Source organism: Dendrobates tinctorius, unplaced genomic scaffold (genome assembly GCF_039654945.1).
Source record: "Dendrobates tinctorius isolate UK_male_01 unplaced genomic scaffold, ASM3965494v1 ptg000087l, whole genome shotgun sequence".
Classification (NCBI taxonomy): domain Eukaryota; kingdom Metazoa; phylum Chordata; class Amphibia; order Anura; family Dendrobatidae; genus Dendrobates; species Dendrobates tinctorius.
In genome coordinates, this window is record NW_027361755.1 from 7,922,479 (window position 1) to 7,942,624 (window position 20,146).

The 20,146-nt window shown below is 42.8% G+C and overlaps 1 protein-coding gene across 7 annotated transcripts in view; it reads right to left on the bottom strand.

Moving 5' to 3' along the window:
* TIAM2 (TIAM Rac1 associated GEF 2) overlaps positions 1-20,146 on the bottom strand; it is a 769,295-nt gene that overhangs the window by 368,077 nt on the left and 381,072 nt on the right. For all 7 annotated transcript variants that reach the window (XM_073585716.1, XM_073585715.1, XM_073585720.1 and 4 more), the window contains 3 exons: positions 3,760-3,945; positions 1,772-1,918; positions 1,056-1,112 (listed from right to left, as the gene is read on the bottom strand). In XM_073585716.1, coding sequence (XP_073441817.1) covers positions 1,056-1,112; positions 1,772-1,918; positions 3,760-3,945 — 390 coding nt within the window. The remainder of the gene's footprint in view (positions 1-1,055; positions 1,113-1,771; positions 1,919-3,759; positions 3,946-20,146) is intronic.

Below are 20,146 nucleotides of genomic sequence, written 5' to 3' on the forward strand. Positions count from 1 at the left end.
TTATTGTCAGCACATCTCATTTACTTAGTGCCAGTTGCTGCCAATAGAAAGTATTTTTTGTTAACATAAAAGAGTCAATCACACGTCAAACAAACTGTCTGCTCATTCATCACGTGATTGCCAGCATGGTAATATATGTTCCTACAAATGAATTGTCTAAATTCACTATTAAATTTAATCATCAAGTGTTTATTCTAGATCTTTACACATGTGTGTTTTTTTTAGTTAGAACAATTAAATTTTCAATAAATTGAAAATTGACAGGTCTTGTTAAATGAAACCTATCACCAAAAAAAACGATATTACCCTGCAGATATGAGGTTTGTCTGCAGGTTAATAGCGTTATAATACTGGCTGGCGTCTGCACTTAGCCTGACCCTGTGGGGAGAAAATAAACTTTATTCTCCTCAGCAGCATTCGTGTTTGAGTCCCAGACATATCACCGGCACTGGTTCAGTCACCAGTCTGAGAATACAGAGCAGCTACTGTAACTGTGCCCTGACTGACAGCTGAGCCCCAATACAGGTCCGGGGTGCAGTTACAGCAGTTGCTCTGTATACTCAGAGTGCTGCTGATGCCATCCCTGTGATTGTAACTGTGACCTCGGCCCTCACTGACACTCTCTCTGCATTGTGGCTCAGCTGTCAGTCAGGGCTGAGGTCGCGGATACAATCACAGGGGTGGCATCAGCACTGATTCAGTAACCGCTCTGAGGATACAGAGCAGCTGCTGTAACCGCACCCCGGCCCTGACTGACACTCGCTCTGCATTGGGGCTCAGCTGTCAGTAAGGGCTGAGGGTGCAGTTACAGCAGCTGCTCTGTATACTCAGAGCGGTGACTGAACCAGTGCTGATGCCACCCCCTTGATTGTAACTGTGACCTCAGCCCTGACTGACAGCTGAGCCCCAATGCAGAGCAACTGTCATTCAGGGCCGAGGGTGTATTCTCAGGGCGGTAACTGAACCAGCGCTGACGCCGTCCCCATGACTGAATCAAGAATGCTATGAATGCTATGACTCAAATAAAAAAGTATTTTAGGTAGTTGAAGTCTTACCTCATTGGCGTCAACTAGTTTAGGTGGAGTCTGCGTCCCAGGAGTCGATTCAAAAACCTAAACATAAGAAAAGATCTTACATAAGAGTAATTGTAACATGAAATCTAGACACCTCTTCAATATTAACCTCTGGGCTTGATGCCACCTGACAATACAAACGTGACATCAATCCCCCCCAACTATCACCAAACTTCCCACTGCATCAGGGCAAGTAGGAAGAGCGAGGCTAAGTGCCAGAATTGGCACATCTTATAGATGCGTCTTTTCTGGAGTGGCTGAGAGCTAATGTTTTTAGCCTTGGGGGCAGTATCAATGGCCCTTTCCTAGGCTATTAACATCAGCCTGCAGTTGTCTGCCTAGCTTTTGATGGTTATTAATTTGAGGGGGACCCTACATCATTTTTTGGGGGATCCCTTATTTTAATAGCCAGTAAAAGCTAAGTATACAGCTGTGAGCTGATATTAATAGCCTGGGAACCTCCATGGGTATTATCCCTTCCCCGTCTATAAACATCTGCCTCAGCCATCGGCTTTCCCTCTGCTGGTTAAGAAAATTACATGGTAGGCCACACCAAGAGTTTTTGGCATTTTTATGCCTTTTTCCCCTAAAATGATAAGAACAACTAGCTATTTCTTTGTCATAGGGTTTATTTGCCTTCCACTGCATAAGCAATCAGACTTTTTTATAACGGCTAAACTGCGGTCTGATTATTTTACCTGTGTTATTGAAGGCCGTTTGTCTTTCATTCTCTTTGCCAGGGTGTCCAGCCCTTTAAGGGAAGAAAACAAACTCTTCTTGATTTGCACTTTATGTGACAGAGAAAATGTCCGTTTCCGTAAAGCAGACTCATCCCGGGAGCAAATCTGGAAGTAAAAAAAATAATAGAACACAATAATATGTAGAGTGTCAATTTTTATACTGAAAACAAGCTATTCAATTGGCCAATGTATAGTTAACAGCCTCCACAGCTCACCGATACACTGGGAAATACACACCGAGGATCACCTTACAGTGCTTATTCCATGGATTGAGAAAAGCCTGACATAACGTTACCGTCTGTATTCCAGCATAATACAGGATGTGTTGAATGGCTGATTTTAAACCATTTGTTCATTCTGAGCTGTTTAGTCCCATTTAGTATGTCTTTCATTATAGATGGCAAACTAAAGGCAAGTGCACATGTAAGAAATTTCTACACCATTTATGCATCACTCGGTAGGAAAAACTTGCTTTTTGGTGCATATTTTTGCCCACTCATTAGTATTGGTAAAATCTGCAGCAAAAATGCTGCGTGTGCATGAGACTTCAGGATTCCCTTTCACTTTGCTGACATCAGGATTCCCTCCAGGTTTTGTGACAAATCCACACTGAAAAATCGCAGTAAAAATGCAGCAGAAATGCAATGTGTGAATGAAGTCTTAGGCTATACACATTGCGTTTTTGACACTTTTTTTTATACAAATTAAAAGCTGCTTTTTAAAGTGCCAACAAAAGCTATGAGATTTCAGAAATCTCATGCATACGCTTGTATGTTTTTTTCAAGACTGAATTGGAAAACTGCTTCTTTTTTTCAAAAAACTACAGGAAATCATTTCTTTCAGCGTTTTGCAGCATTTTTTCACCCATATAAAGCAATGAGTAAGTGTAAAAAAACAGCAAGAACACAGCAAAAAAAAGTTGCCATCAGTTTTTGCAGTGTTTTAGTGAAAAAAGCAGGTACAGCAGGATGTGAAATGCATTTATTTTTGTGAATTTCCCAGGTTTAAACCATATTGTCTTGGTGCCTTCACCTAAGCCTGGAATTTAGGATTAGTATCGTTTTAATTAAATTAGTGCTGGAAGTAATCAATGCCTGACCAATGTGTGAAATTGAACAATACCTGACCAACTCAAGGGCTGATAAATGTGTAAAAATGTACAATGTCTGGGAAACTCAATGCACTGCATTGTAATTTGTGTATTTTTTCACTTACTCATATGAACTTATTTGTCCAGTATTTTTTCAGACCTAAAAATCTTTTTCCACTAAATATTTTTAGCAAATTGACCTTTTTTCAAAATGGTCTGATGGTGTCACATACATCTTGCATTGGTGACCTAACACCTTGCCTTGTTCTTGCTTGTATGGAAGCAAAGCTGAACTTTGAGATCCTGAAAAATGCAGCACGAAAAGCAGCAAAACGTGCTTTTTGTCTGCAGCTTTTTTACTGTCAAGAGATCAGGTTTTTGGCTGCAGAAAAAAAGTAACAAAGAAGCAAGGTTTGAACATAGCCTTACTGTTTCAATGCTATTCAGACCCTGTCACATGAACATCTGTATCTTTATATGAGTTTGTCTTGTGCCTGGAGACATCACAGCCGTGATGGACCCAAAGCAAGCAGCAGTGATTTATAAAATGGGCCTGTTTAAACTACAGATATGTCCTATCTACATAGTCATACCTTAGATTGCCACCTAACTATACAACATATTAAATACGAGTCATTGTGACTAAGAATTCAGACTTGCCCACTTTCTGGAGAAGCAAGATGAACAGGCAATTGGTAGACTTCTTTGAATTGGTATGTCTATGGCGACATACAGTGGCTGCAATATGACTGATAATGGGGAGCTCTATTCTGCATTTGCACTGTTAAATACATTTAATACCTTTCATAATCATAGTGTGTATAGTGCCTTTATCAGAGAACAGACATCAGCTTACCAATGCATGGAATGAGGAGACTGAAAATATACCAAGTCTTCCCAGTGCCAGTTTTGATGGTCTTCCAGCAGCCGCTAGCAAACTTTTAGGGTTTGGCAGCTCCCCTCCTTGCAGGCTGGATAAATAGCAACGCATACGGAAGAGATCCATATTAAACTTTTCCAAGTTCTGTTCCCATTGTTGAATCTGTATCAAGAAATTAAAGTTAGTAAAGTCAGATGTTCACATATTTCTAAGTTTGGGGTCAAGTCACACAATAATTGCCCCTTTCTTTTAAAATAAACTCTGGAGACATAGTATCTGGGAGCTCTATATCCGGCCCATAGATTTTAATGACTAATTTATATTTTAACTAGCTGAAGAGCCCGGCGCTGCCCAGGCATAGTAACTAACTGTGGTTAGTTATAGCAAATTATAATTATCCTCCATCCCATAGTCCCGTGCCCATATACCCATCATACATATCCACGATCCTATAGGCCCATGCCCATATACCCATCATACATATCCGCCATCCCACAGTCCCGTACCCATATACCCACCATACATATCCTCCATCCCATAGTCCAGTGCCCATATAACCATCACACATCCTCCATCCCATAGTCCCATGCCCATATACCCATCATACATATTCTCCATCCCATAGTCCCATGCCCATATACCCATCATACATATTCGCCATCCCATAGTCGAGTGCCCATATACCCATCACACATCCTTCATCTCATAGTCCAATGCCCATATACTCATCATACATATCCTCCATCCCATAGTCCCGTGCCCATATACCCATCATACATATCCTCCATCCCATAGTCCCGTGCCCATATACCCATCACACATCCTCCATCCCATAGTCCCGTGCCCATATACATATCCGCCATCCCATAGTCCCATGCCCATATACCCATCAAACATATCCTCCATCCCATAGTCATGCGCCCATATACCCATCACACATCCTTTATACCATAGTCCTGTGCCCATATACATATCCGCCATCCCATAGTCCCGTGCCCATATACCCGTCATACATATCCTCCATCCCATAGTCCAGTGTCCATATACCCATCACACATCCTCCATCCCATAGTCAACCATTATGACAAAATGAGCGGCGGCAGGGCTTGCAACCTATGACGACATCGGCGTCGCCATGGCAACCATTGTGACATCATAATGAGGGGCGGGGCTTGATACGCACACACTGCTTCCCCAGTATGCAAATAGGGGCATTATGACATCATAATGAGGGGCGGGGCTTTACGCGCACACACTTTTTCCCCCAGTATGTAGATAGAGGCAAATTGTTTGGTGAATTGGAACGCGTGGGGTTAAAATTTCGCCTCACAACATAGCTTAGGACGCTCACGGGGTCCAGACGTGTGACTGTGCCAAATTTTGTGGCTGTAGCTGCGACGGTGCGGATGCCTATCCCGGACATACACACACACACACACACACACACACACACATGCATACACAAATACATACGAAGAGCCCGGTGCTGCCCGGGCATAGTAACTAACTGTGGTTAGCTATAACAAATTATAATTATCCTCCATCCCATAGTCCCATGCCCATATACCCATCATACATATTCTCCATCCCATAGTCCAGTGCCCATATACCCATCATACATATTCTCCATCCCATAGTCCCATGCCCATATACCCATTATACATATTCGCCATCCCATAGTTGAGTGCCCATATACCCATCACACATCCTTCATCTCATAGTCCCATGCCCATATACCCATAATACATATCCTCCATCCCATAGTCCCGTGCCCATATACCCATCATACATATCCGCCATCTCATAGTCCCGTGCCCATATACCCGTCATACATATCCTCCATCCCATAGTCCAATGCCCATATACCCATCACACATCCTCCATCCCATAGTCCCGTGCCCATATACATATCCACCATCCCATAGTCCCGTGCCCATATACCCGTCATACATATCCTCCATCCCATAGTCCAATGCCCATATACCCATCACACATCCTCTATCCCATAGTCAACCATTATGACATCATAATGAGCGGCGGCAGGGCTTGCAACCTATAATGACATCAGCGTCGCCATGGCAACCATTGTGACATCATAATGAGGGGCGGGGCTTGATACGCACACACTGCTTCCCCAGTATGCAAATAGGGGCATTATCACATCATAATGAGGGGCGGGGCTTGACGCACACACACTTTTTCCCCAGTATGTAGATAGGGGCAAAATTGTTTGGTGAATTGGAACGCGTGGGATTAAAATTTCGCCTCACAACATAGCTTAGGACGCTCTCGGGGTCCAGACGTGTGACTGTGCCAAATTTTGTGGCTTTAGCTGCGACGGTGAGGATGCCTATCCCGGACATACACACATATACACACACACACACACACATACATACACACTTTGAGCTTTATATATTAGATAGAACCTTGAAATTAATTTGGAATAAGACATCAGATCTCAGATATCAAGGTATTATTTTATTCCATGTTCTATAACCTACATGCCCATGACGGCTTAGGGCTCGTACTCACATGCGAGAAACTCTGAGGAGTCTCACATGTCAATACCTCAAGGAGGAGATCCCAAAAGGGAAAAAAACACCAGATTCCCGCGCCGCTATATTTCAAACCATCAAATAGAGGAAATCCAGTAGATTGTAGAAATAGGTTCCAATATCAGTGCTTTATTTATGGTACATGCAGAGACAACGCGTTTCGAGGTCCATTCAGTGACCTCTTCTTCAGGTCTAATGTACAGGAATGAAGATAAAACAGAAGTTGGCAGTTTATATCATGTCGAGGTTAAGCCCCCCGCTGTTCACCAAAAAAAAAAAAGAGAGAGAAGGGGGAGGGGGCAATAACCAAATGCAAGTATATAGAACTTTCAGAAAATAAGACCAAGTGTTAGGGTACCGTTACACCTAGCGATGCACCAGCGATCCCGACTAGCGATATGACGTGGTCAGGATCGCTGGTACATCGCTAAGTGGTCGCTAGTGAGCTGCCACACAGGCAGATCTCACCAGCGACATCGCTGGGGACGGGGGTCGCTACTTACCTGTCAGACGAGGCGATCCTGCGTCCTCCCGCCCAGCTCCACGCGTCGCTCGTCGGCGCCACAGGAAGCGCCGCAGGAAGTTGCCGACGAGGAATGGTCCAGGAGCTTCTCGCGCGATCAGCGATAATCAGCGGGGAGCCGGTCGGAGGTAAGTATCACATGCAGCGATATCGCTAGCAATATAGCTGCAACGTCACAAAATCGGTGACTTTACAGCGATAGTGCTAGCAATATCGCAGTGTGTAACGGGGGCTTTAGACAACACAATAACTTACATCCCATAGATAACAAGTTGGACTAATTAAAAAAGAAATGAGAAATAAATAATAAATAATAAATAAAAAATAAGAATATTAGAAAATGAAACATAAAAGAATCCCTACACTAGGATAAAACCAATAGGGTTGTGAGACTGAGTGTATGTATATGAATCAAGGTCATCCACTTTAACTAGTAGTGCTACTGTATATGTATTCTGCTATATTTAACTAATAAAAGAAAAGTAGATTGTAGAAATAGGATCCAATATCAGTGCTTTATTTATGGTACATACAGTGACAACGCGTTTCGAGGTCCATTCAGTGACCTCTTCTTCAGGTCGAATGTACAGGAATGAAGATAAAACAGAAGTTGGCAGTTAATATCATGTCGAGGTTAAGCCCCCCGCTGTTCACAAAAAAAAAAAGGAGAAGGGGGAGGGGGCAGTAACCAAATGCAAGTAAATGTGCTGTCTTCCAGGTGCAAAAATTAAAGATGTGTCTGACAGGATATCAGGACTCTTCAGATCTACAGATGACTACCCATTCCTGCTACTACATGTGGGGACAAATGACACCGCAAGAAACGACCTGGAAACCATCTGCAGAGACTTTGAAGACTTAGGCAAGAAAGTGAAAGAACTGGGAGCGCAGGTGGTCTTCTCTTCCATCCTCCCAGTGGATGGCCATGGAACAAGGAGGTGGAATAAGATTCTGCAGGTGAACAACTGGCTACGTCGATGGTGCCGTCAGCAACGATTTGGATTTCTGGATCACGGAGTGAGGTACCTTTACGATGGACTACTTGCTAGAGATGGGGTGCACCTTACGAAGACTGGAAAACATGTATTTGGAAGTCGTCTTGCTACACTTGTAAGGAGAGCTTTAAACTAGAACAACATGGGAAGGGAAGCAAAAGACTAGAAAAAGCCATACACCTGACAAATGCTATTGAGAACTCTGCTATTAGAAGTGGAAAGGAAGAACAAAGACAAAAGAATCTAATTAGTAAAAATATTGGAGAAAGAGAAACCAATCACAAACTAAAATGTTTCTATACTAATGCACAAAGCATGGGCAACAAACAAGGAGAAATGGAACTACTAACGCAGGAGAAGAAATATGATGTCATTGGAATCACTGAAACTTGGTGGGACAATACACATGATTGGAATACAAGACTAGAAGGATACAACTTATTTGCAAGAAACAGACTTGATAAACGAGGAGGAGGTGTCGCATTGTATGTTAGAAACGCGTATATCTGCACAGAGATTGAAGCTTCAGAGACTGGGAGTTCTGTGGAAACTGTTTGGGTAAGAATACAAGGACAGAACAATGGAAAGGACACCATTGTAGGCATTTACTACAGGCCACCTGTGCAAGCTGAAGATATGGATGAAATCTTTATGCATCAAATGGCCAAGTTCTCCCAAAAATATGACAGAGTTGTCATGGGAGATTTCAACTATCCAGACATTTGTTGGGAATCTCTCTCAGGCAAAACTAACAGGTCAAGGAAATTCTTATCCTCTCTTGCTGACAACTTTATCTTCCAAAAGGTAGGGGAGAAAACAAGGGGAACTGCTACCTTGGATCTAATCCTTATAAACAGGGAGGAAATGGTTGAGGGGGTAAAAGTGTCTGGGACCCTAGGAGGTAGCGACCATGCTATTTTAGAATTTTGGATAACTAGAGGAGGAAGACCTGTGAAGACTCAGACGTCAAGGTTAGATTTCAGAAAGGCAGATTTTAAGGGATTCAGAAAGAGAATTGGAGGGATCCAATGGCTGGATATCCTTAAAGACAAAAATGTCCAGGAAGGATGGGAAATCTTGAAAAATGAAATTCTCAAAGCACAATTGTTAACAATTCCGAAAAGAGTGAAGAATAGGAAGCATTTAAGGAAGCCAGGATGGATGAACACAGAACTTAAGCACATGCTAAAAAGGAAGAAAAAAATGTTTATAAAATGGAAAGAGGGAGGCATATCTAAAGAAGAATATAATGCTGTCTGCAGAACCTGCAGGGCACAAATCAGATTATTAAAGCTGACAATGAATTGAGGCTTGCAAGAGATGTCAAAAGCAATAATAAAGGATTTTGGGGATATGTCAAAAGTAAAAGAAAAGTCAAAGATGCTATAGGATTTTTACAGGATGAAAATGATGAAATGGTAAGACAGGATGTTGAGAAGGCCGAACTTTTAAATTCCTATTTTGCATCTGTTTTCTCTCAGAAAGGAAATGTGACATCAACTGTTCTTCACTGTCCTATTAAGGGAATAGAAGAATCCAGGATATCTATAAACAGAAAGATAGTGAGGAAACACTTAGCTAACCTAAATGAATTCAAGTCTCCAGGTCCAGATGAATTACACCCCAGAGTACTGAAGGAGATAGCAGAAGAAATTTTTGAACCCCTCTCCATAATCTTTGAAAATTCTTGGAGAACAGGAGAAGTCCCAGAAGACTGGAGAAGAGCAAATGTTGTTCCTATCTTCAAAAAGGGGAAGAAGGTGGACCCAGGCAACTATAGGCCGGTGAGTCTGACTTCTATACCAGGAAAGATCTTTGAACAAATTATTAAACAACATGTATGTCAGTACCTGGATAAGAATGAAGTGATTAAACAGAGTCAGCATGGGTTTGTAACTAATAAGTCATGTCAGACTAACTTAATTTCCTTCTATGACGGAATCACTGATTGGGTGGATCAAGGAAATGCTGTAGATATAGTATATCTTGACTTCAGCAAAGCATTTGACAAAGTATCTCATACAATCCTTATTGAAAAAATGACTAAGTATGGAATGGACAAGGCAACTGTTAGGTGGATTCATAACTGGCTTAGTGATCGGACCCAAAGAGTGGTCGTAAATGGATGCACATCCAGTTGGAAGAATGTCTCAAGTGGGGTACCACAGGGCTCTGTCCTGGGCCCTGTATTGTTCAACATCTTTATCAACGATTTAGATGAAGGAATTGAGGGTAAACTGATTAAATTTGCTGATGATACAAAGCTAGGAGGGATAGCCAATACTAGAGAAGAGAGAGAGAGGATTCAAAAAGATATAAATAAACTGGAGAAGTGGGCAGCAACTAACAGAATGGTTTTTAACAGGGAAAAATGCAAAGTACTACATCTGGGCAATAAAAATGAAAAAAGCATATACAGAATGGGAGGAATAGGCCTAAGCAACAGCACATGTGAAAAAGACTTGGGTATACTAATAGATCACAAACTGAATATGAGTCAACAGTGTGATGCAGCAGCAAAAAAAGCAAATGCAATTCTAGGATGTATTAACAGAAGCATACAGTCTAGATCACGTGAAGTCATTATTTCCCTCTACTCCTCTTTGGTCAGACCTCATCTGGAATATTGTGTCCAGTTTTGGGCACCACATTTTTAAAAAGACATCAACAAACTGGAGCAAGTTCAGAAAAGAGCAACCAGAATGGTGACCGGTCTGCAAACCCTGTCTTATGAGGAAAGGTTGCAGGATTTGGGATTGTTTAGTTTGCAAAAGAGAAGACTGAGAGGAGACTTAATAGCTGTCTACAAATATCTCAAGGGCTGTCACATTGTAGAAGGATCATCTTTATTCTCATTTGCACAAGGAAAGACTAGAAGCAATGGGATGAAACTGAATGGGAGGAGACACAGATTAGATATTAGAAAAAACTTTTTGACAGTTAGAGTGATCAATGAGTGGAACAAGCTGCCACGAGAAGTGGTGAGTTCTCCTTCAATGGAAGTCTTCAGAGGCTAGACAGACATCTGACTGGGATGATTTAGCGAATCCTGCTTTGAGCAGGGGGTTGGACCAGATGGCCCAGGAGGTCCCTTCCAACTCTACGATTCTATGATTCTATGATATAGAACTTTCACAAAAAAACGACCAAGTGTTAGACGACACAATAACTTACATCCCATAGATAACAAGTTTGACTAATTAAAAAAGAAATGAGAAATAAATAATAAATAAAAAATAAGAATATTAGAAAATGAAACATAAAAGACTCCCTACACCAGGATCAAACCAATAGGGTTTTGAGACTGAGTGTATCTATATGAACCAAGATCATCCACTTTAACTAGTAGTGCTATATGTATTCTGCTATATTTAACTAATAAAAGAAACGTATGTTAATACATATGAGGGGAAGTTTTACTCGAAGATATCACACACCTCATTGAGGCCATTTGGATTTATAGTATTCATCCTATAAATCCAATAAATTTCTCTCCTACACAGAGCCTGGAATCTGTTAGGAGTATTAGGAGTAATCTGGTCAATAGGTAAAAACTGCAAACCCGAGAAATCCCGTCCATGTATAATAGCGCAGTGTCTGGACAGGCCATGCTTCATAAAGCCTTTTTAAGTATTGTGGCAATGTGCATTGATTCTCTTTCTTAATGTCTGTGTTGTCCGCCCTATATACTGTTTAGCATAAATAAAACACTGATATTGGAACCTATTTCTACAATCTACTGGATTTCCTCTATTTGATGGTTGAAATATAGCGGCTCGGGAATCTGGTGTTTTTTTCCCTTTTGGGATCTCCTCCTTGAGTAATGGAAGCAGACGCTGTCTGTCTACGCCATTCTGCTGCAGCTTCATTGCATGTGACTAAACGTATACAGTAGTTGTGGCTTTACACAACTATTGAGGGTGAGTACCCTACACTATTTAATTTATATTCAATATATCTGCACTGGTAAGGCCCTATGGGCACGCTTTTGTGGCTTCTTTTATCTTTACATGTCAATACCTGGCACTGTCGCCGGCACTCAGATCGGAGCGTTCAGCTGCATAGAAATACATGCAGCTGAACGCTCCGATCCGAGTGCCGACAGCAGTGCCCAGTATTGACGTGCGAGACTCGTTTGAGTTTCTCGCATGTGAGTGTGAACCCTTAGGCCGGGATCACATATGCGAGAAACTCGGACGAGTCTCGCATCTTAATACCCGGCACTGCTGCCAGCACTCGGGAGTGGAGCTTGTGGCTGCATAGAAATACATTAATTCATCTTCATTGAATCATCAGGGGAGAAGGACGTCTATCCTATTCCAAATCCATGCTGCCATCACACAGCGAACTCCTACCTCTCTTTTACAATTACATACAAGAGAGGGCTCTCTTTAAATGATAGACTAGCTTGGCCCGTGCGAAATTTTTGCACATTGGTCATCAGGGGCGAAGGCAATTTCAGAAAAAGCAAGCTGGTCAAATGTAAATGTATTTCATGAGCTAATGAACACAGACAGGTATTTATATATGTAGATTGGTAATACAATAAATTGTTTTGATAAGTAGAGGCCAAAAAATGTTTTCCGGTTGAGGTGCCACCTGCAGGTTATTGTGTCTTTCTGCAGGTTTATGAAAAGGAATGTTTAAACTGTATTTAGTGATAAAATCGTGAATGTGTGGTTTGTTTGGCTGTTTTCTTGCTGAAGGGAGCAAGTTTACCTTTCAAATGGTGTATCATGTGTGTGTGGGGCAAAGTAATCAGCGAAAAAGCAGTGCATGTTTACAAACGTGTTAGTAGTGTGCTTTGGGGTACTGTGGTGCCACCTGCAAGTCATTTTTCCTTACTGCTTTCCTTTCCTTATTATGAAAATTAATGTTTAAACTGTATTTTCTGATCAAATCGTGGATGTGTGGTTTGGCTGTTTTCTTGATGCAGGGGGTAAGTTTACATTTCAAATGGTGTATCATTTGTGTGTGGGTGCAGTATACAAAGGAATCACCAAAAAACAGTGTTTAGAAATAATAGAATTGATTGGTCCATGGCCATTTCACCTCCCGCAGTAATCCGTCCTGGTTGTGAACACAGGCCAATGGGTGTTACAGATGTGGGGGATGTAAATATTGCAATTCCATAGTCAAAGGAAAAGAGTTTAAGAGCAAGGTCACTGGAAAGACATATAACATCCGTCACTACATCAACTGCAAGACAAAGGGGATTATATACAAGGCCACATGCGAATGGGAATAGACAGGATTTATCCTTCTCTGAGAGGAGGGGATTGGGACAAACAGATCCTTCAGAAAGAAACCATGTGGATCTTTTATTTGCAAACTACTAGTCCAAAAGGACTTAACAAACAACTTACTTTCTCTTCATTCCTGTAGAGGTAGGGATTTAACAGGGTCCATTTCATAATAGGGACAGCCACCGTAGAGTGGGGGCACCACTGCGCAGGTTAATAGGGTGGCAACCTCCGCGTTAGGTAGGTTCAGAGCAGTTGAGATGCATGGTAGGGTAAGGATAGCATTCACCCTTTGCTTTTTTCCTACATTTATTCCATCTTATGAAATTCGTTGTGTCAAAAGCTGTATCCCTGTGGCCCCCTCATCACTGTCTTAAATTTATGGTACAGAATCTACTCAAATTTTTGATATACTCCTGTGTCTGCATGAAGTCAGGATCATCCTTGATATGCAATATCCTATTTCGTGTTTAATTGGGATTTCAGATAACCTGCACAGACCCCATAGAGCTATTGACAAGACTGACACATTGTTCTTGTTTAATAAAAATAATGCAAGGAATGGTCATACACCGGATGGGTATGACATCCTTTACAGGCTCTTTGAACTGGGTGAAGATTGGTGTTGTAGCACTCCCCATAATGAGTAAAGAGCGATATTACACTTACATCACAAGATCTCGGGCAGAGCAGGATATGATGTGAGTGGCAGACACCGGAAGTGACGTTTGCGCTTCACGCGGCACTGTCTGCGTTCCATAACCGGAAGTGTGGTGGATGCGGTCCAGCAGCAGGAAGCACGCCACAAGGCAAAGCGCGCGCTTATATAAAAAGACAGGAAGGAGTTTGCTATGTAATGGCAGCATGGATTTGGAATAGGATAGATGTTCATCTCCCCTGATGATTCAATCAAGATGAAACTCGTTGGGAAACGCTATTCTGTTAAACAGGTAGCATATTGAGAAATTTACCCCACTGAGGTTTGCTTGGGCATCTCGGCTACAGAGAGTGGTGGTACGGCTTCCACCAGCTGGCTGAGTGTAAACTTATTTATCTATTGAAAGATGCAACCCTGAGAAATTCTGAAACGTATGCCAGAGAGATCTGTTGAATGAGTCAGTTAGGCATAGATGTATTACATCTTCCAAGTTGCAACTGTATATTTGTCTGCTGCTTTTAATGTAGACTGATACTAAAATCCAGTCTCTTTTTTTGTCCTGACTGCCTGATAGCGGTATTACTGCCATTTTTTATATTTAGCAGTAAGACAGAGATTTAAATGACCTGAATAAGAGCATTAATGAGTTGATATACCATAGATTCCTTAAAGTTCTGCACTGTGTGTGAAAATCCTGGATATATATTTGGTATATTTGGTACATTTGGTTTAAAAATGTATAAGGGGATAAGATCAATCTGGTCTGTAAATAAACCCCTTTATATCATGATGACTAACTGTCATTCCACAAAAGAAAAATGTTAAATAGGGTTTGTAGTAAAAGAATGTCACTTTATAAATAGCTTCTCTGAAAATTAGTTGGATTGTGACAGGTCATAACATTAATCCAGGATAGTTTCATTTGCATTTAGATAAGCCGTTGGCAAAAGGCAGATAAGGGACATGATACTAGGCCCAACTTGGGCATCTAGATACTTTAGGCAGTTTATCGCTGCGTTTCTTTTATTGCACTGACTTGGTTGGATTTTTGAGCACAAGTGCACTTTACATTTCTAGTGTTGAATTTTTAGAATTATTCAATAAGTTATATTTTATTTTCTATTCCCAAACGGCTATTAGCATTATAAAGTATTTTAATTTACTGAGATAATGACTTTTGGGTTTTCATTGGCTGTAAGCCATAATCATCAACATTAAAATAAACACGTCAAATAGATTACTCTGCTTGTAGTGACTCTATATAATATATGAGTTTCACTTTTTGTATTGAAGAACTGAAAAAAATAACTTTTTGATGATATTCTAATTTATTGAGAAGCACTTAGAAATACCTACTTATGGGTTTTTTTAATATCCATTCCCAAGATGCAAACTGAGTATGTTATATAATAATAACTATAATGACTAAATAATAAAAGATTGTATTGGATGTAAGAATATTTATATAAAAGCATGGAGTGTACAGGATAATAAAAGGGACAGCTGCTGACATGTAGTTGTGTCAGGAGTAGAGTTGAGCGAAACGGGTCGAAACATTTCAAAAGTCGCCGACTTTTGGCAAAGTCGGGTTTCATGAAACGAAACCCGACCCTAGGATGAGGTCGGCCACGAGGTCGGCGACTTACGCACCAAAGTCGCGTTTCAAAAGTTTGTTTTGCGCTCTTTTTCAGCCAATCAGGATCCACGGACACTGTGGGCAACGTGATGACATAGGCAGGGGTCACCACCATCTTTCAGAAGGGCATGCAAGTGATTGGCTTGCTTTGGTGGGCGTCACAGGGGGTATAAAAGGGCGTGCACGCCGACCGCCATCTTACTTCTGCCGATCTCAGTATAGGGAGAGGTTGCTGCTGATTCTGTAGGGAGAGCGTTAGGCAGGGAAGAAGACAAAAAAACTGCTTCTGCTGCTAGCGATTTGGCCTGCACAACACACCAGTCACTGTGTGTGCAGTGCAAGGGGAGGCTATATAGTGGTGTATCAGTGGTGTTGGTTGTTGGGCTGCCTTCTAAGGCTTCCTGACATTCCTGCATTGCTGTTTACCCACTGCTCTGCAAACTGCTTTTTTAAAAGCAATCCCAATTTTTTTTTTTGTCCTGCTGAGAAGAAAAAAAAACTGCTTCTGCTGCTAGCAATTTGGCCTGCACAACACACCAGTCACTGTGTGTGCAGTGCAAGGGGAGGCTATATTGTTGTGTATCAGTGGTGTTGGTTGTTGGGCTGCCTTTTAAGGCTTCCTGACAGGCTGGCATTGCTGTTTACCCACTGCTCTGCAAACTGCTTTTTTAAAAGCAATCCAATCTCCCTTATCCTCTAGTCACTTTGGTCACAGCTGTGCCATCGAGCCTGTCACATAGCGCTCAGATATTCATTGGGCCTCACACAATCCAAAAGTGTCCAGTGTCCAAAAGTGTGTGCAGAGATTCAAAATCTCCCTTATCCTCTAGTCACTTTGGTCACAGCTGTGCCATCGAGCCTGTCACATAGCGCTCAGATATTCATTGGGCCTCACACAATCCAAAAGTGTCCAGTGTCCAAAAGTGTGTGCAGAGATTCAAAATCTCCCTTATCCTCTAGTCACTTTGGTCACAGCTGTGCCATCGAGCCTGTCACATAGCGCTCAGATACTCATTGGGCCTCACACAATCCAAAAGTGTCCAGTGTCCAAAAGTGTGTGCAGAGATTCAAAATCTCCCTTATCCTCTAGTCACTTTGGTCACAGCTGTGCCATCGAGCCTGTCACATAGCGCTCAGATATTCATTGGGCCTCACACAATCCAAAAGTGTCCAGTGTCCAAAAGTGTGTGCAGAGATTCAAAATCTCCCTTATCCTCTAGTCACTTTGGTCACAGCTGTGCCATCGAGCCTGTCACATAGCGCTCAGATATTCATTGGGCCTCACACAATCCAAAAGTGTCCAGTGTCCAAAAGTGTGTGCAGAGATTCAAAATCTCCCTTATCCTCTAGTCACTTTGGTCACAGCTGTGCCATCGAGCCTGTCACATAGCGCTCAGATATTCATTGGGCCTCACACAATCCAAAAGTGTCCAGTGTCCAAAAGTGTGTGCAGAGATTCAAAATCTCCCTTATCCTCTAGTCACTTTGGTCACAGCTGTGCCATCGAGCCTGTCACATAGCGCTCAGATATTCATTGGGCCTCACACAATCCAAAAGTGTCCAGTGTCCAAAAGTGTGTGCAGAGATTCAAAATCTCCCTTATCCTCTAGTCACTTTGGTCACAGCTGTGCCATCGAGCCTGTCACATAGCGCTCAGATATTCATTGGGCCTCACACAATCCAAAAGTGTCCAGTGTCCAAAAGTGTGTGCAGAGATTCAAAATCTCCCTTATCCTCTAGTCACTTTGGTCATAGCTGTGCCATCGAGCCTGTCACATAGCGCTCAGATATTCATTGGGCCTCACACAATCCAAAAGTGTCCAGTGTCCAAAAGTGTGTGCAGAGATTCAAAATCTCCCTTATCCTCTAGTCACTTTGGTCACAGCTGTGCCATCGAGCCTGTCACATAGCACTCAGATATTCATTGGGCCTCACACAATCCAAAAGTGTCCAGTGTCCAAAAGTGTGTGCAGAGATTCAAAATCTCCCTTATCCTCTAGTCACTTTGGTCACAGCTGTGCCATCGAGCCTGTCACATAGCGCTCAGATATTCATTGGGCCTCACAAAATCCAAAAGTGTCCAGTGTCCAAAAGTGTGTGCAGAGATTCAAAATCTCCCTTATCCTCTAGTCACTTTGGTCACAGCTGTGCCATCGAGCTTGTCACATAGCGCTCAGATATTCATTGGGCCTCACACAATCCAAAAGTGTCCAGTGTCCAAAAGTGTGTGCAGAGATTCAAAATCTCCCTTATCCTCTAGTCACTTTGGTCACAGCTGTGCCATCGAGCCTGTCACATAGCGCTCAGATATTCATTGGGCCTCACACAATTCAAAAGTGTCCAGTGTCCAAAAGTGTGTGCAGAGATTCAAAATCTCCCTTATCCTCTAGTCACTTTGGTCACAGCTGTGCCATCGAGCCTGTCACATAGCGCTCAGATATTCATTGGGCCTCACACAATCCAAAAGTGTCCAGTGTCCAAAAGTGTGTGCAGAGATTCAAAATCTCCCTTATCCTCTAATCACTTTGGTCACAGCTGTGCCATCGAGCCTGTCACATAGCGCTCAGATATTCATTGGGCCTCACACAATCCAAAAGTGTCCAGTGTCCAAAAGTGTGTGCAGAGATTCAAAATCTCCCTTATCCTCTAGTCACTTTGGTCACAGCTGTGCCATCGAGCCTGTCACATAGCGCTCAGATATTCATTGGGCCTCACACAATCCAAAAGTGTCCAGTGTCCAAAAGTGTGTGCAGAGATTCAAAATCTCCCTTATCCTCTAGTCACTTTGGTCACAGCTGTGCCATCGAGCCTGTCACATAGCGCTCAGATATTCATTGGGCCTCACACAATCCAAAAGTGTCCAGTGTCCAAAAGTGTGTGCAGAGATTCAAAATCTCCCTTATCCTCTAGTCACTTTGGTCACAGCTGTGCCATCGAGCCTGTCACATAGCGCTCAGATATTCATTGGGCCTCACACAATCCAAAAGTGTCCAGTGTCCACAAGTGTCTGCAGAAATTCAAAATCTCCCCTGTCCTATAGACACCTTGTACCTTGTTTTACATTACTATATAGTTTGTTGGATTTTGTCTACATTTCTACCAAAAATGAGGAAGGCTGGTGGAAGAGGCCGTGGACTTGGGCGGGGGTTGGAAGCTGGTAATGATGGTGTTGGTGGTGGATCTGATGGTAGTGGCAAGAGCAAAATAGGACCGAATGCAGGAGGTGCTGAGCCTGCATCATCGTCTGGCTACATAAGGCCTCGAACGCTTAGTTTTCTAGGAGTTGGCAAACCGCTTTTAAAGCCAGAGCATCAGGAAAAAGTTTTGTCTTACATTGCTGACTCAGCCTCCAGCTCTATCGCCTCCTCTTCTTCAGTTGTAAAAAGTAAAAGCACTGAGTCGTCATTGGAGGCTCATGTTCATGAACCACACCTTTCCTTGTGTCCTTCACCCCAACCAAGATTGAAGGATGACGCAGGCCATACTACTGATTACTCCATGGAGCTGTTTTCACATACCATGCCTGGATTATCAAGTGAAATGGTGAATTACCCAGGCCAAGATGAATCTGACATGGAGTGCACTGATGCACAGCCGCAGATGGATGATTCTGCTGGTACATTCACTCAGAGCACTACATTGTCCTCGCAGTGTACAGAGCCAGATTCTGACCCTGATGAGACTCAGGTGCCCCTTCCCGCACACTATACCACCATACACGGTGACACAGAGGAAGGTGCACATGACATAGAAGAGGAGGTGATGGATGACCCAGTTGTTGACCCAGATTGGCATCCATTGGGGGAAGAGGGTGCTGCTTCCAATAGCTCAGATGAGGAGCATCCACAGCAGACATCGACATCGCAACAGCTGTTATCTGGCAGGCCCGGAGCACTCCAAAGACAGGTTCCAAACATCAAAAGAGTTGCTGGACAGCTTGTCCAGAGGGTCAAAAGATCACAGCGTGCTAGGCCGCAAAATGTCTGCCAAAGTAGGAAGAGTGCAGTGTGGCACTTTTTTGAACAAAATCCTCATGATCAGGCCAAGGTTATCTGTAAGAAGTGCGCAAAGACCTTTAGCCGAGGGAAAAATCTGAAAAATTTGAATACCAGTTGCATGCTTAGACATTTAACCAGCATGCACTTGCAAGCATGGACACAACACCAAACCTCAAGTGCCACATGTGCAACTGATCACAACGAAGGTAGTCAGCAACGCTACATTGTTTCCCCCACTGTAAGCCCACCGGTTAGCACAGCAGCAAATGTTGAGGTGTAGTTGCAAGGCCACAGCAGTCAGGGAATCCCACTGTTATATCAACGAAAGACTGATTCTAGGCCATCAGAAAGAACACCAACTCCATCACCATCATCAACCCTCTCTCAGTCCGCCCTGTCCACCGCTACTTCCACCATATGCAGCTCTCAAGTCCAGCTCACCCTCCCAGACACTATGAGTAGGTCAAGAAAGTACTCAGTCTCTCATCCGCGTACACTGGGTTTGAACGCCCACATTGCCAAACTAATCTCGTTTGAGATGATGCCCTTTCGGTTGGTGGAAAGCACAGCTTTCCGCGAACTCATGGCCTATGCAGTACCACGCTATGACCTACCCAGTCGCCACTTCTTCTCTCGCAAAGCCATCCCAGCCCTCCACCATCATGTGAAAGACCGCATTGTCCATGCACTCAAGCAGTCAGTGAGCGGAAAGGTGCACCTCACAACTGATGCATGGTCCAGTCGGCATGGCC